At 39.4% G+C, this 14,743-nt stretch overlaps 1 protein-coding gene across 1 annotated transcript in view; it reads right to left on the reverse strand.

The window, feature by feature from the left end:
• Positions 1 to 5,067: 5,067 nt before the first annotated feature.
• Positions 5,068 to 14,743, reverse strand: part of LOC132823448 (septin-8-B-like) — a 90,518-nt gene continuing 80,842 nt past the window's right edge. Inside the window, exon 10 of the mRNA XM_060837319.1 lies at positions 5,068 to 9,261. Within this exon, the coding sequence (XP_060693302.1) occupies positions 9,258 to 9,261 (4 nt within the window). The 3' untranslated portion in view covers positions 5,068 to 9,257. The remainder of the gene's footprint in view (positions 9,262 to 14,743) is intronic.

Genomic DNA, 14,743 nt, shown 5'->3' on the forward strand with positions numbered 1-14,743 from the left:
CAGGTCCTTGGCCTCCTCCATTGCCAGACCATGGTGACATGACGCCTGGAGGAAGAGCACCTCATCTTCCGCCTCGGAACTCTCCATCCACAAGGGATAAATGCAGGTTTCTCTAGCTTCCTCATTTCCCCTCCCCACCACCTTATCTCAGTCCCAACCCTCTGACTCAGCACCGCTTTCTTGACCTGCAATCTTCTTCCCGAACTCTCCGCTCCCACCTCCTCTCTGGCCTATCATCTTCACCTTAACCTCCTTCCACCTATTGCATTCCCAACGCGCCTCCCCCAAGTCCCTCCTCCCTACCTTTTATCTTAGCCTGCTTGGCACACCTTCCTCATTCCCGAAGAAGGGCTTATGCTCGAAACGTCAATTCTCCTGCTCCTTGGATGCTGCCTGACCTGCTGCGCTTTTCCAGCAACACATTTTTCAGTTTTGTAACATATCGACCACTCTTTGGTCAGATATAGCAGAATACTGTGATTTAAACAATAGCCCTTGGACCGTTAATGTCTGTTACACACGACTCAGATAAATGTAGTTGTTTATTTTTGTATTCCTGCTTCTTATTTGCATGCATGTATTTCTCAGTTCATCGCCTGAACGCTGTGGACCCGAAAAGTTGGAAAGAGCTTTGCACAATACCGTGGCCTCATTTTTGGATAAAGTTTAGCATATAACTTCCAAAGTTTTATTATTTGCACCTAATATAAATACGCGTTACCATGGACAGGAATATAATCATTAATTGCAGGCAGTTCAGAGAAGCTTCACTAGGATGATTCTTGGTGTGGAGGGATTGTCCTATGAAAAAGGTTAAGCAGGTTTGGATTCTATCCATTGGAATTTAGAAGAATGCGAGGAGATCTCATTGAAACATACAGGATTCTAAAGGGGCTTGAGACTGTAAATGCAGAGAGAATGTTTCCCTTCATGGGAGAGTCCAGTACCAGAGGACAAAGTCTCAGAATAATGGGGCACCAATTTATGACTGAGATGGTTCAGAATTTCGTCTGAGGGTCGAGTGTCTTTGGAACTCCTTGCCACACAGTGGGGCATGGAAGCACAGTCCTTGTATATATTTAAGGCTGAGGGCTTTCTTGATCAATTGGGGTATCAAAGGTCACAGGGAAGGGCAAGAAAGCAGATGTGAGGAGCGTCACATTAGCCATGATCCGATTGAAGTAATGGAGCAGGCTCATGGGTCTGAACGGCTTACTCCTCTTCCTATCCCTTATGGTTTTACTCGCTTTATAAAGCTCCTAAATAGTTAGCATTGAACAACTTTGAGACAAAGCATGAATGAAATGCAAGGCAGTTCAACAGTTCCTTTTGGAGATCCAAGATGGCGGTGACTCAGCAAGTCTGAGTTTACAGTGCTCTTCCCAAAACCTGGGTAAAGTGAGTTACTCACCCCCACCACACTTACCAAACCACCCAAAAAAATTTTCTAACCTTAATTAGCTGTTTACTATTATATTTAAGCAGTTTAATATTAAGTGGATAATGAGTAAACCAAAGGGATCCCGCAGCTCTCAGAAAACAAAGACCCCTCCCCCACCCTCCTCTCCTCCTCCGGCTGCAGCTGATGTAAAAACAGGCCTTGAAGAGATGATTGCCAGGCTGGAAACGACACTCGTCAATTTCATCGCAGAATCCAGACAGAGATGGAACTCATTCGAAGAAAAGTTACAAAAGCACAGCCAGGCTATTGAGGAATTGCAGGGCCGAGTGGAGGGGGCGGAGCTAAAGGCCACGACCTCCGAGGCTGCAGCACAAACAGCTGCAGAACAGGTGCGAGCTCTGGAGCAGAGAGTCCGGGCCTTTGAAATCTACATGGATGACCTGGATAATAGAAATCGGAGAAAGAATATCCGTCTTCTGGGCCTCCCTGAACAAGAAGAGAAGGGACAGTTAGCAGTATTTCTGGAGCGATGGTTGCCCCAGCTTTTAAACCTGGGGGCTGAAACTGACCGGGTAAGGGTGGAGTGGGCCTACCGGGTCGCAGTACGCGGATCTGGCCCAAACCAGCGCCCACGCCCGGTCCTGTTCCGGCTGCAGAGTTATAGGGAGAGGCAGATACTCCTGGATGCCTCCAGAAAGCTTGGAAAGGATCCTAAAGCTATGATTCATGAAGGATCCAAGATTATGTTATTTCAGGACTTCTCCCCGGCTTTGGCACGAAGGAGGAAGGCGTTTGATGAGGTGAAGAAATGTCTAAGGAACTTAAATATTCGATATACCTTACGCTACCCAGCGACGTTATGCTTTAACCACGAAGGATCCGAGTATAATTTTAGATCACCAGAAGAGGCTAAGGAACTTTTAGACTCGTTTAAATAAATCGTAAGAGACAATTTATGTTGGCTTGCCTCTTCCACACTCCGTGGGGAGAAATGGATACTTTACTCTACTTTACTTTTGCTTCTGGGAACAGGGTTGTCTTCCCTTGCTATTTTATGTTATTATACTTAACTGTAATTTGTTGGAGTTGTAATTTTATAGTTATGTGTGTTTGTACGTGGCATTGATGCTATCAGATATACTCAGGTATGGGTGGGGAGGGGTGGGGGTGGGGCGCTCACTGTTAACTCTAGCTCGGTATTATATCTAAATCCTATTAAGGAGCGCCCGGGTCAAGGGTGTGACACTGTTTGGGAGAGGATATGGTGGATCTTTAGAAAGGAAGTAAGGCCCCCTGAGAATAAGGGGGAGGATCTCCATTCAAACATGTTTTATTTTTTTTTGTTCTTATTGTTTGGAAATAGTTTCCTTTTTATTATACTGTTATGAGTGTATTAGAGAACATTTTTTCTTGTTTGAAGGATGTAAGTGACTCAACTATACACTCTGGATAATTGTGGATTAGATTAGTAGTTAACTGAGTTTCATTGTTTTTCTTTCTTCTTTAGTATCATTCCTTTGAATTTTGATGATTATATATTTAAGATCTATTTTTATATTAATGTTTGTGCTTGAAAGTTCTGTTTATTTTTGTAAATCTGTCAAAATATTAAATTTCTAATAAAAATATCTTTAAAAAAAAACAGTTCCTTTTAGACTTCTCCAGCAGTGTTTCTAAATCTCTCATCTAAACAGGTCTATCACAGCTGGATTTCCTTAAAGTTTCAACTTAATGTCTTTGTGATTTTGGATTGGTGTTGATACCAACCACAGTCAGTTCACTTAGGCATTCGAGCAAGCAGTGGAAAAGCGAGGTTAAATAAAAGTGATTTGCTTAATAAATTAAACGTGGCAAAATGTTGCAGCTGCTTGTAGTTACTCCTGTTGAGATCTGGTGTCATGGTATGCCACACTCATTTACCTTGCCCCACCCTCACATATCTTTTGTAGCTCACTTGTAACAATTAGGTGATGCCCATCATCCAAACATGTTTAGATCAACCCCGCTTTCTCTTGCTCTCCACTTTGCCCTGTAGAAAAAGTCTCTGTAGATTTTCAGTTCTGATCAAATGGATGAAATACTGACATTTTCTTTTGTCGATTCACTGTTTTGTTTAAAAAGAGGTTTTGTGGCTCCCCTGGACTTTTCAGCACGTCTTAACATTTTAAAGAACCCTATTTTCTTCCACAGATCTTTACTGCCCAGGTTTTAGAAGCATGTAGGAAAGTGGAAAGAATGTAGCATCTTAATGCCATTCCCTCATCTTCTCCTCATAATCCTGCACATACTTCCTTTGCAGGTAACAAACCAATTTCCTTTAGGTAGCATCGATTGAATCTGCTTCCAAACTCATTATCAGGTAAGGTTGTCCAGAATTTAATCTCACTGTATGATATCTCAAGATCTCTTTCCCTGTTCCACATTCTGAAGTCAATTCCATTTAACATATAATCCACATCAGCTTTTCCTCCAAATTTCATAACCTTCTGTTTCCTTACATAAAAGTATAACTGTCACTTATCTGCACAATGATCGAACTTGCTAAGATGCTTTTGAACTTCAAAGTATTCATATTGATCATTTCTTGTTGCTCCTAACTTAAAATCCCAAGCAAATTTGGACAACTTTATCAAAGTTATTTGTAAGGGTTAGAGATAGCAACAGCTCCAACACTGAAACTAGTGGCTCTTAACCAGATACCTACTCTTGGAATACTTGCAATGTTGTCTACTGACCTGCTTGCTTAGCTCAGTTGGTTAAATTACTCGAGCGTGGTGCAGAATAAAGCCAACAGTGCAGGTTTCCATACCTGTTATGCTCTTCACCTTACCACACACTTGTAGAATTGTTGCTGGCAAGCTACATGCAATCAAGTTTCTCTCCCTCATGGAGAGATTTTTCAAAAGTCTTTTGCGGACTTTGGCTCCTTACAATTTACATTGAAAATTATTAGTCCAAGATTATAAATGAGTTGGGAAAAGTCATCTTAAATTTACTTCAGTTAATTGTGTTTGAACAGGCACAGTAAATGGCACTCCATAAAGCCTATAAAGCGGAAAACATTTAAAATGTTGAAAGAATTGAATGAAAGGCTCCAACTGACAAAGCTCATGATATAAACACAAACTAAAAAATTGTACAGTGTGAAACACATATATACACGTCAGGTAACAGATTATTGCTCTGTATTAATCAACTGACCATTTGGCAATGTTATTATTTAATATGTACAAGATGGTAAACACATTGTGCAACACCATGAAGCTCTTTGGTAGCAACAACCTTTAACTGTGTAGCAACATGGATCGAAATGTTGACATTAACAATTCATAGTGATTAAACATGGCCCAGAAGGTATGCTGAAAATTGAGCCAAGAGAAAATTCATGTCCTATTTTCATACTGTACAATTAGGGACAATGAGCACAGAACCTGCACAGCCTCATTCAGGTAAATAATGGCTTACTCAGTGCATCATTTCTCCTTTTACTAGTCTCCCACTGTAATTACCACAGATGCCAGAAGGGATTCATACCCTTTTGAAGCAATTTCCCTCTCTCCCCTTTTGATTTCTAAAGGACTGACATCAAACACGAGATGGAGACAAGCAACATAAATCTTAAAAAAAATGATTTATTTAACATTTAATGATAAACAGCATGAAGCAAATAATGAAAATTAAAAAAACAGGACATTTAAAACACAACTTAGACTAATCTGGCACAGAAATAACCATTTTCATTTTGCTGTATGCAGATCATTTTTGGAAACTCAGTCATCAAATTAAAGATGGACACAATACACTGGAGTAAAATGAATAACTAAATGAAATGCCATAATATAATTAAATTGATAACAGTCAATGGTAGATGTCAGTGCAATACTGTCACACAACGAACAATTAAACGGTTTGTTCCAAGTACGAAGACAATGTTCAAAACTTCCACTAAAGCACATGACCTGAGCAAACCAACAGGTACAAAGAATTACAGTGGCTGAAAGATAGATAAGAATTACATAAGCACACAGCAAAGGTAAAAATATGAAAAATTACAATGAACTGGAATACTATATGGAGTGATACAGTTTCAAGTCAATATTAGTAATTGCATTACATGCAAATGTTTTAGAACAATTCAATTTCAACTCTAATGTCTACTTAAAAATTATATAACTTTATAAATATTTATGGATTTCAAAGCAAACACCCTTGACAAGGAACAATGCAAAAATACTTGTTTTCCTACAATATGCTTTCGAATAATTTGGTCCAATGACATGAGAAATTACATCTTCAGTTGAACCTGATTTTTAAAAAATAAATCTCTCCACTTCCAGAGATTATACAGTGTGCACTTGTGTACAATTGATGAGATATTACAATATCGTTTTCTCAAGGAATTTCAAACTGCACATCATTTATACCCGAAAGTCAAACTCAGGTCGCACTTGCAACTGGAATATCTTCATCTAAAGCCAAAATAAAAATGAAGGGGCAGATTATTTGGTTCAGCTTGAAAGGAGATCAGATCAGTGCAAGTCATGCAATGACTGACAGATTTAACGTGTCAGAAGTTGGATAGTAGCTGTTTACCATGTCACCTCCTCCCTGTCCCAGCCCGATTTTGTCCAATAATGCCTACTCTGCTGAAAGTATTAAATTAGAGTGAGGTAGAATTCAAAAGGTACTAAAAGCCAGCAAATTTATGATACCTCAACACAGCTGGCTATCCTTCAACTGAGAACTAGTTGACTATAGAAAAAGGCCACCTGAATGTAATTCACTTTTCAACGAGGAGATCACAGCATCTTCAACTTCAATCCATTCCACCATAGCAAGAAAAGGAGCATAAGTTTCCAGCCACCAGATGTCCTCACTCTGTTTTCATGGGCCCAAAAGGTAAATAAACAAGCCACAGCAGACCTCTGTCACTGTTCTATAATTAGCCATGAGGTGAATGAATGCTTTGGATGACTTACTTCAAGACTTTTCCTTCTCATTGTCTGTCCACCTGCTGGCATCCACTCTCTACATCCACCATGAGCATTTCTATACACTGAACTGCAAATATGAATCAGAATTCTTTCTTTTCTACCAGCAGATGGAGTTTTAGGCCAATCTAAGTTCTTCTTCATTAATATTGTTCGAGCACAATTAATCTCTACAGTTTAGTTGTGAATGAAAATCAGGAGACTGTTCACCATAGCATGATCCTTCTGAATGATACCAATGATTCAAATGGTGAAGAAATAGACATTAATCAAGAAAAATCTAGTAGATTTGCATGTGCAAAAGATTTATTTTACATTTAATAAAGTACCTAACTATCATTGTTTCACACCTTGCTCTTGAATTCAAGAAATTCATGACCAAACAAGCGCAGTTGGAAAACAGCAAGCAAACCAAGACCCTTTCAATACTATAAATGTAAATTAAAATGTTTAAAAAAAAGCATAAACCTATTGGTCATGTCAGCATAAAGTTGCCACTTCTGTTCATATTGGTTTACTTCATAAACCAGAGCTGCCATCAAATTCAGGTTTCATCTGATCTATTGTGATAAAATTTGCAAAGCACCCAAATGGTCTGCCTTAAAACACAATGGTGGTATTCATGGTAGAACTGTGTCAACACAAAATAGCAAGTTCATTGATTGAGAAACAGGTACTCCCAATGATTAATCATGTCTTACAGCACTATAGGCTATGGGGAGTAAACAAAATGCATGATTAATCTTAAAGAGGTATAGAAGTATAACCTTATATTTGACTTAACATCAGACGTGATACGTTATGCAAGTGCTGATCAATTTAATAAGTCATTACAATAGAGATTTACACGCATAAGTGTACCTTTCTGTAGTCTTCCTGCAGCTAGTTGCAGTACTAGAAGTGCAAGGTGCAGGGAAAGGCTGATTATGTACCTATAAACCATGACACACCTGGCATCTTATTGAATAATACAAATCCATCATAGTTAAATCCATTCAAATCAAAAAAGTACTATGCCTGGCTCATTGAGAATATATTACTGTTGATTTAATCATGCATGTAAGTGTATGCACTAAAGGAGTTATTATTACTGGTTAACTTATATTAAACTGACATACTAAACAAAATCTTGAAGCTTATATGCTATTTCGTAGATACATGCATTTAATTATAAAAACAAAGTTCTTAGTTTTGTTTAAAACATTTTGTTCTCAATATGTTGACTGATCACCAAAATTAATACAGTCACTGTGAACTGGAGTAATTTTCAAAGTAGGGATATTTTCAAAACAAAAAATTTATCTTTGGGCCTTCTCTGTAATCCAACACATACAACTTTATATATATTCAGTTAAAAATTCTAAACAAAAAATAATCTAAATTTTGAAGTAATCTAAAACTGTAATTCCTTCATTCAAAAAGGTAGAAAAGCTATAAAATGCTGCAGTGACCACCTTTCCTAAAAAAGGGACACCTCAACATGGGCTAATTCATCTCTAATTCCTTACATCAATTATGTTTTGCTGCCAAACAATCTTATTTAAAAGATCTTTTGGTGGAATCTCATTGAAACAAGAGAAAAGACAATAGAATAATATAAGATAGTGTCTCATACTCCCACAGCACATCAGTTACTGATCAATTTAACTTAAAAATATTTTGACATGCAATAAAACTACAAGACAGGTACCAATGTAAGTTACAACTTATCCACCATCTGTGTCACCCAGTGAGCTCATCTAACTATCTGACTGCTTATGTGTAGAGTGCTTCGGAACAAGTGTGTGTAAAGCAAGATATTTATAATATTATTTCTTTCACTACTTAGAAAAAAGAATGCATAACTAATCTGTTATATGGACATGACAATGTAACCCACCCTTATATTAAGTGCAAAAATACAAGGGAGAGTTTGGCATAGGGAGTGAAAAGTAAAAGTGATAAAGGCTAGTACTTCTTCCATATGGTCAACACATAACCCCAAATATTAAACATTAAAAGATGAATTGATGTTAAACGCAACCAGGCATTTCCTGTGAAGTCTAAAGAAATCCAAAAATTAAACAATTTGCTGTATTTCAATAGTTTAAATTGTATCATGTGTTATTCTACTCTCTATACCAGTTGTAAGAAACGGAGCATCCAACAAGCTGTAGATGGGGAAACACAAGTGTTGCCCACTTTCTTTCTGAAGATCCCATTTTAGAATATAAAACAGAACTTCTTTCTCCTAAACTTGGAACCAGGACTAAACAATTTTGCAGAAAATTGCACATTCGGGCATTCCCCAAGAGATGACTTCAAGATTAAAAAACATCCTTCATTTTTAAGAAAATCAAATCTATAAAACATTATGAATAAAGCTTCACTTCTTTGGTGCATTACATCTTAAAGCTAAGAAAACAATTAGGTTGTTACTGCATATACATTTCATACAATGTCATTTGACAATGTATTTTATTTTTAAATTTTATTTTAACTAGAGATGCTTACAAAAATAGTTTAAATAGATATATATTCTGTGTCAATGTTCCGTTAAAAAAGGCTCTTTAGAAAATAAAAGTGAACAATTCATCTGAAGATTAACATAATGAAACCAATGCATCAAACTATGAAATTAGGGTGAGTAACAGCAATGAAATTCATGGAAAAACAAAATTCATGCAATGATTGTCCAAACAGGGTTTTACAGGTCTTGATGCTGGCTCTTTCTGCTCGAGTTTCGCCTTGAAATATTTGTTGTCCATTTTGTATGGAGGAGTGGAAAAGTTAGAGCAAAGAGACTTTTTTTTTGTATTGTAACTATTCTTATTAAAGTCACAAGAAATAATCCCATACTGATAGGTTTAAACGTGTATGAAGCTTTAACTGAAAGAGAAATAAAACAAAAATTAGAAATCATATTGAATAAAGCAAATAATAAACGCTCTGTTGTGTGCTGATTTTTCAAATACTCAACGTGGAGAGGTAGGAGGAGGTTATCAGACATTCAGCAGAAATTGCCTCAATTAAATATTGGAAATGGTCTTTCTGAGCCCACTTGAAACTATTATCTAACTACTGATTCCATTCTCCCTGGTAACTAGCTGAGATAAAACCAGACTGCTCAAATCTTTGTGTCATATTTCTAACCATATATTAATGTCAGCACAAAAGAAACGGTTGGAATGCATTGCCAGCAGAGGTGTAGAGGCAGGCATAGTAGATTCATTTAAGATGCGTCTGGACAGATGCATGAGTAGGTGGGGAGCAGAGGGATACAGATGCTTAGGAATTGATCGACAAGTTTAGACAGTACATTTGGATCGGCTCAGGCTTGGAGGGCTGAAGGGCCTGTTCCTGGGCTGTAAATTTTCTTTGTTCTTTGTACTATTTCTGTTGAAACAACATCACCCAACTCCATCCCTGCCTCAGCTTTTCCGTTGCCAAAACGGTCATCCATGCTTTCCTACCTCTACACCTAATTATTCCAACATACCCTTGGCCTGCCTCTTACATTCTGCTAGGAGAAAGTGAGGACTGCAGATGCTGGAGATCAGAGCTGAAACTGTGTTGCTGGAAAAGCGCAGCAGGACAGGCAGCATCCAAGGAGCAGGAGAATCGACGTTTCGGGCATGAGCCCTTCTTCAGGAAGGCTCATGCCCGAAACGTCGATTCTCCTGCTCCTTGGATGCTGCCTGACCTGCTGTGCTTTTCCAGCAACACAGTTTCAGCTTTTACATTCTGCTGTCTATAATTTGCAAATCATCCAAATGCCTGCTGCATATATCCTCCCTCTTACTAAGTTCCATTCACCCATCACTCCAGCACTCGGTGACCTCCTGAAAAAACCTCAAGGTTAGAATTCTTGTCTTGGTTTTTAAAACTCTTCACACCCTTAACCTTTTAATCGTCAACTCTCAGATATCAGCAATCATCTAATTCTTACCTTGAGCACCCGGATTTTAATTGCACTATTTTGACAGCTGCACTTTCAGCTCTCCAGACTCTGATCTTTGGAATTCCCTCTCTAACCTCCTTCACTTTGGACACTTTAAAACCTACCCCTTTGAGCAAGTTTTTAGCTGCTTGCCTTAGTAAGTGTAATGGGATTTGCTGACCAATGTTGCTTTATAATGCTCCTGTAGCTTGGGTGTTTAAATATATCTTTATAACCAGTCTGGGCAAGTTGTCCTGGAGGTGGTCAGAAAATGAGTGAGGAAACCTGGAAACCAGAGAAACGAAAAGCAAGTTGCAGGTTGGTGAGAAAACAAACTCGACTGAATAAATAGAGAAATGCAGACAGGATGAAGCAAAAAGATGGAGATTGAGAGAATTTTAAAAAAGACAGATGACTAGGAAAGAAAAAGTAGAAAATGAAAAAATATCCAGATTGACTCCAAGGCAAGTGCTCCCACTTGAAACAAGTTGACAATGAAACTAGCAAACCAATACATGATGAGAAATATGTGAAATAGATTGATCCTGCAATAAGCTTCAGTATAAATTTGGAGTGTGCACTTTAAAAAACTTACAACAAAAGCAGATGCTGAAAATTTGAAATATAAACCAATAAAACTAGAACTACTCAGCAAGTCAGAAATGATCAAGAGAGACAGAGGCAAAGGGCAGGGTTTAATGCAGCTTGTCACAGTGAGGCTCTTTAATCAGAGAGGCTTTGTGTCCATCTGCTGCTGGATGCACTTCCCCAATTTAAGTGGGAGGGCATTGGAAGAGGTTGGCATAGGATCTTCTGTCGTTGTTGCTGAGATGTTAATTAGGCTGATCAATGACCTAACATTCACTATCTCCACAGACGACTGATGTCTCAGAGATCTAACCTAAGCAGAAGGGCTATCCCTTCCAGCAAACCCTATTGCGTTTGCCAACAGCCTCTTGGGGTGGGTACCTCACTTACAGGTTACCGATTAAAGGGCTCAGCACTGTCTGGGGAAAGGATCACTGACAGTCCCCGCGTATAAGACCATAAGACATAGGAGTGGAAGTAAGGCCATTCGGCCCATCGAGTTCACTCCGCCATTCAATCATAGCTGATGCGCATTTCAACTCCACTTACCCGCATTCTCCCCGTAGCCCTTAATTTCTCAAGACAACAAGAATCTATCAACATCTGCCTTGAAGACATTTAGCGTCCCGGTCTCCACTGCACTCTGCGGCAATGAATTCCACAGGCCCACCACTCTCTGGCTGAAGAAATGTCTCCGCATTTCTGTTCTGAATTGACCCCCTCTAATTTTAAGGCTGTGTCCACGGGGTCCTAGTGTCCTTGCCTAGCGGAAACAATTTCCTAGCGTCCACCCTTTCCAAGCCATGTATTATCTTGTACGTCTCTATTAAGTCTCCCCTTAATCTTCTAAACACCAATGAATACAATCCCAGGATCCTCAGCCGTTCCTCATATGTTAGATCAACCATTCCAGGAATCATCCGTGTGAATCTCCGTTGGACACATTCCAGTGCCAGTATGTCCTTCCTGAGGTGTGGGGACCAAAACTGGACACAGTATTCCAAATGGGGCCTAACCAAAGCTTTATAAAGTCTCAGTAGCACAACGGTGCTTTTATATTCCAATCCTCTTGAGATAAGTGACAACATTGCATTCGCTTTCTTAATCACGGACTCAACCTGCATGTTTACCTTTAGAGAATCCTCGACTAGCACTCCCAGATCCCTTTGTACTTTGGCTTTACGAATTTTCTCACCATTTAGAAAGTAGCCTATGCTTTTATTCTTTTTGCCAAAGTGCAAGACCTCGCATTTGTCCCGTGTCTCCTGCATTCACATTTGGTCTATGTGTACTGACATTCCTGGGTCTCTGGTCAGTGTACTGTCACCTGCAGTCACCATTCCCACTGTATTGGTAGCAATGAGTAGTTGCCAGCCTCCATTTGTCTGGCAGTGCCAGGCCAATGGGATTTCTGCTCTCAGGGATGTCAATCATGACGAGGGCTCGAGGTGCTTGAAATACAGTCCATTTCATGGGCCTCACCCACAGGACTGATGGGGTATCTCAGCTGTTCTCAAGCTGGTAAACAAAACCCATTTCAGCCAATGTTTCATGTCAATGATCTTCCATCAGAACTAGGTTCATCAGTATTTCTAGCATTTGCTATTTGTACTATCTAAAAATCAGGACTTAGTGTTTGCAGGTAGCTGAAGATAGTCGTAAACAAAAGCCTCATTTTAACACACATAGTTTACTTAAATAACATCCATTTTGAATTTGCTATTCACTTTGAATAATAAAACAATATTTTATTAATGAAAATGTTGATGTAGTTAAACAAGTTGAAGAGAGTCAAAGTGGAAACATCACTAAAAACTTTGCTTTCTGAAACATTTAAAGCAGGAAAATATAGTTTTGTGACATAAAAGACAAATCATTATTAATAGCAATTGAGTTGTAAAGGAGAATAAATCATGCGGAACTTTGATATGCAGGTGGACTGGGAAAATCAGGTTGATCCCAAGGAAGGGATTTATGGAATGTCTGTGCAGATTTGTTTGGAGCACCTTGTGATAGAGTCCATGAAGTCACAGGCAAATCTACATTCGGTGCTGTATAATGAGGCAAACTTAATTAGTGAGCTTATGGTGAAGGAACCCCTAGGGGTCAGATGGACCACATCCAAGAGTTCTGAAGGAGATAGCTGAGGTGGTAGTGGAGGCATTGGTGGAGCTCTTTCAGGAATCAATGGAATCAGGGAAGGTCCCAAAAGGACTGAAGAAGAAACAATCCATAGAGTCATAGAGATGTACAGTACGGAAAGTGCCCCTTTGGTCCAACCCATCCATGCCAATCAGATATCCCAACCCAATCTAATCCTACCTGCCAGCACCCGGCCCATATCCCTCCAAACCCTTCTTATTCATTTACCCATCCAAATGCCTCTTAAATATTGCAATTGTACCAGCCTCCACCACTTCCTCTGGCTGCTCATTTCATACACGCACCACCCTCTGTGTGAAAAAGTTGCCCTGTAGGTCTCTTTTATATCTTTCCCCTCTCACCCTAAACCTATGTCCTCTAAATCTGGACTCCCTGACCCCAGGGAAAAGACTTTCTGTATTTATCCTATCCATGCCCTTCATAATTCTGTAAACCTCTATAAGGTCACCCCTCAGCCTCCGATGCTCCAGGGAAAACAACCCCAGCTTGTTCAGCCTCTCCCTGTAGCTCAGATCCTCCAACATCCTTGTAAATCTTTTCTGAACCCTTTCAAGTTTCACAACATCATTCCGACAGGAAGGAGACCAGAATTGCATGCAATATTCCAACAGTGGCCTAACCAATGTCCTGTACAGCCCCAACATGACCTCCCAACTCCTGTACTCAATACTCTGACCAATAAAGGAAAGCATACCAAATGCCTTCTTCACTATCCTATCTACCTGCGACTCCACTTTCAAGGAGTTAAGAACCTCCACTCCAAGGTCTCTTTGTTCATGTTTAAGGAGGAAAGGAGAGAGGCAGAAGACAGGAAATTATAGGCAGTTAGCCTGGCCTCAGTCATTAATGAAATTTTCAAATGCACGATTAAGGATAAATTCCAAAGTTCTTGGAAAGGCATGGTAAAAGGAGGGTGAATCAGCATGCTTTTGTGAAGGGGAGGTCACACTTGGCAACTATGTTAGAATTCTTTGAGGAGATAATAAGCAAATGAGAAAAAGGAGAGGTAGTGGGTGTGATCTATTAGGATTTCTGGAAGGCCTTTAACAAGCTGCCATACAGGAGGCTCCTAACTTAGGTAAGAGCTCTAGTGTTACTGGCAAGGAACTGGCAAGGATAGAGGATTAGTTGACTGGCAGAAGGCAGAGAGTCTGTATAAAAGGTGATGATAGCTGGTCACAAGTGGAGTTCCGCAGGGGTCAGGTTTGGAACCTGAACTATGCATGTTATACAATAATGAAGTGTTCAAAGGAACCAAAGACATTGTTAGCTCAGTTTGCAGATGACATATAGATAGCTACAGTGATAGGTGGTTTTGAGGAAGGACATGTACAGGCTAGGAAAGTGGGCAAAGTAGTGGTAGATGGGATACAATATGGGAAAATATGAGGTTATGCACATAGGTAGGAAGAAGAGGCATTGACTATTTTCTAAACAGGGAAATGCTTTGGAAATCTAAAGCACAAAGGGGACTTAGGATTCCTAGTTCAGGATTCTCTTTGGTTAACATGCAGGTTCACTCAACAGTTAGAAAGGGTAAAAAAAAGGTGTGAATATAAACTGACGCTCAGTAGCAGCATCTTATATTTATAAGATGCACTGCAGAAATTCACCAAAGATCATCAGGCAGCACCTTCCAAACCCATGACCACTTCCATCTAGGACAAGGGCAGCTGATAT

Source organism: Hemiscyllium ocellatum, chromosome 16 (genome assembly GCF_020745735.1).
Source record: "Hemiscyllium ocellatum isolate sHemOce1 chromosome 16, sHemOce1.pat.X.cur, whole genome shotgun sequence".
NCBI lineage: Eukaryota > Metazoa > Chordata > Chondrichthyes > Orectolobiformes > Hemiscylliidae > Hemiscyllium > Hemiscyllium ocellatum.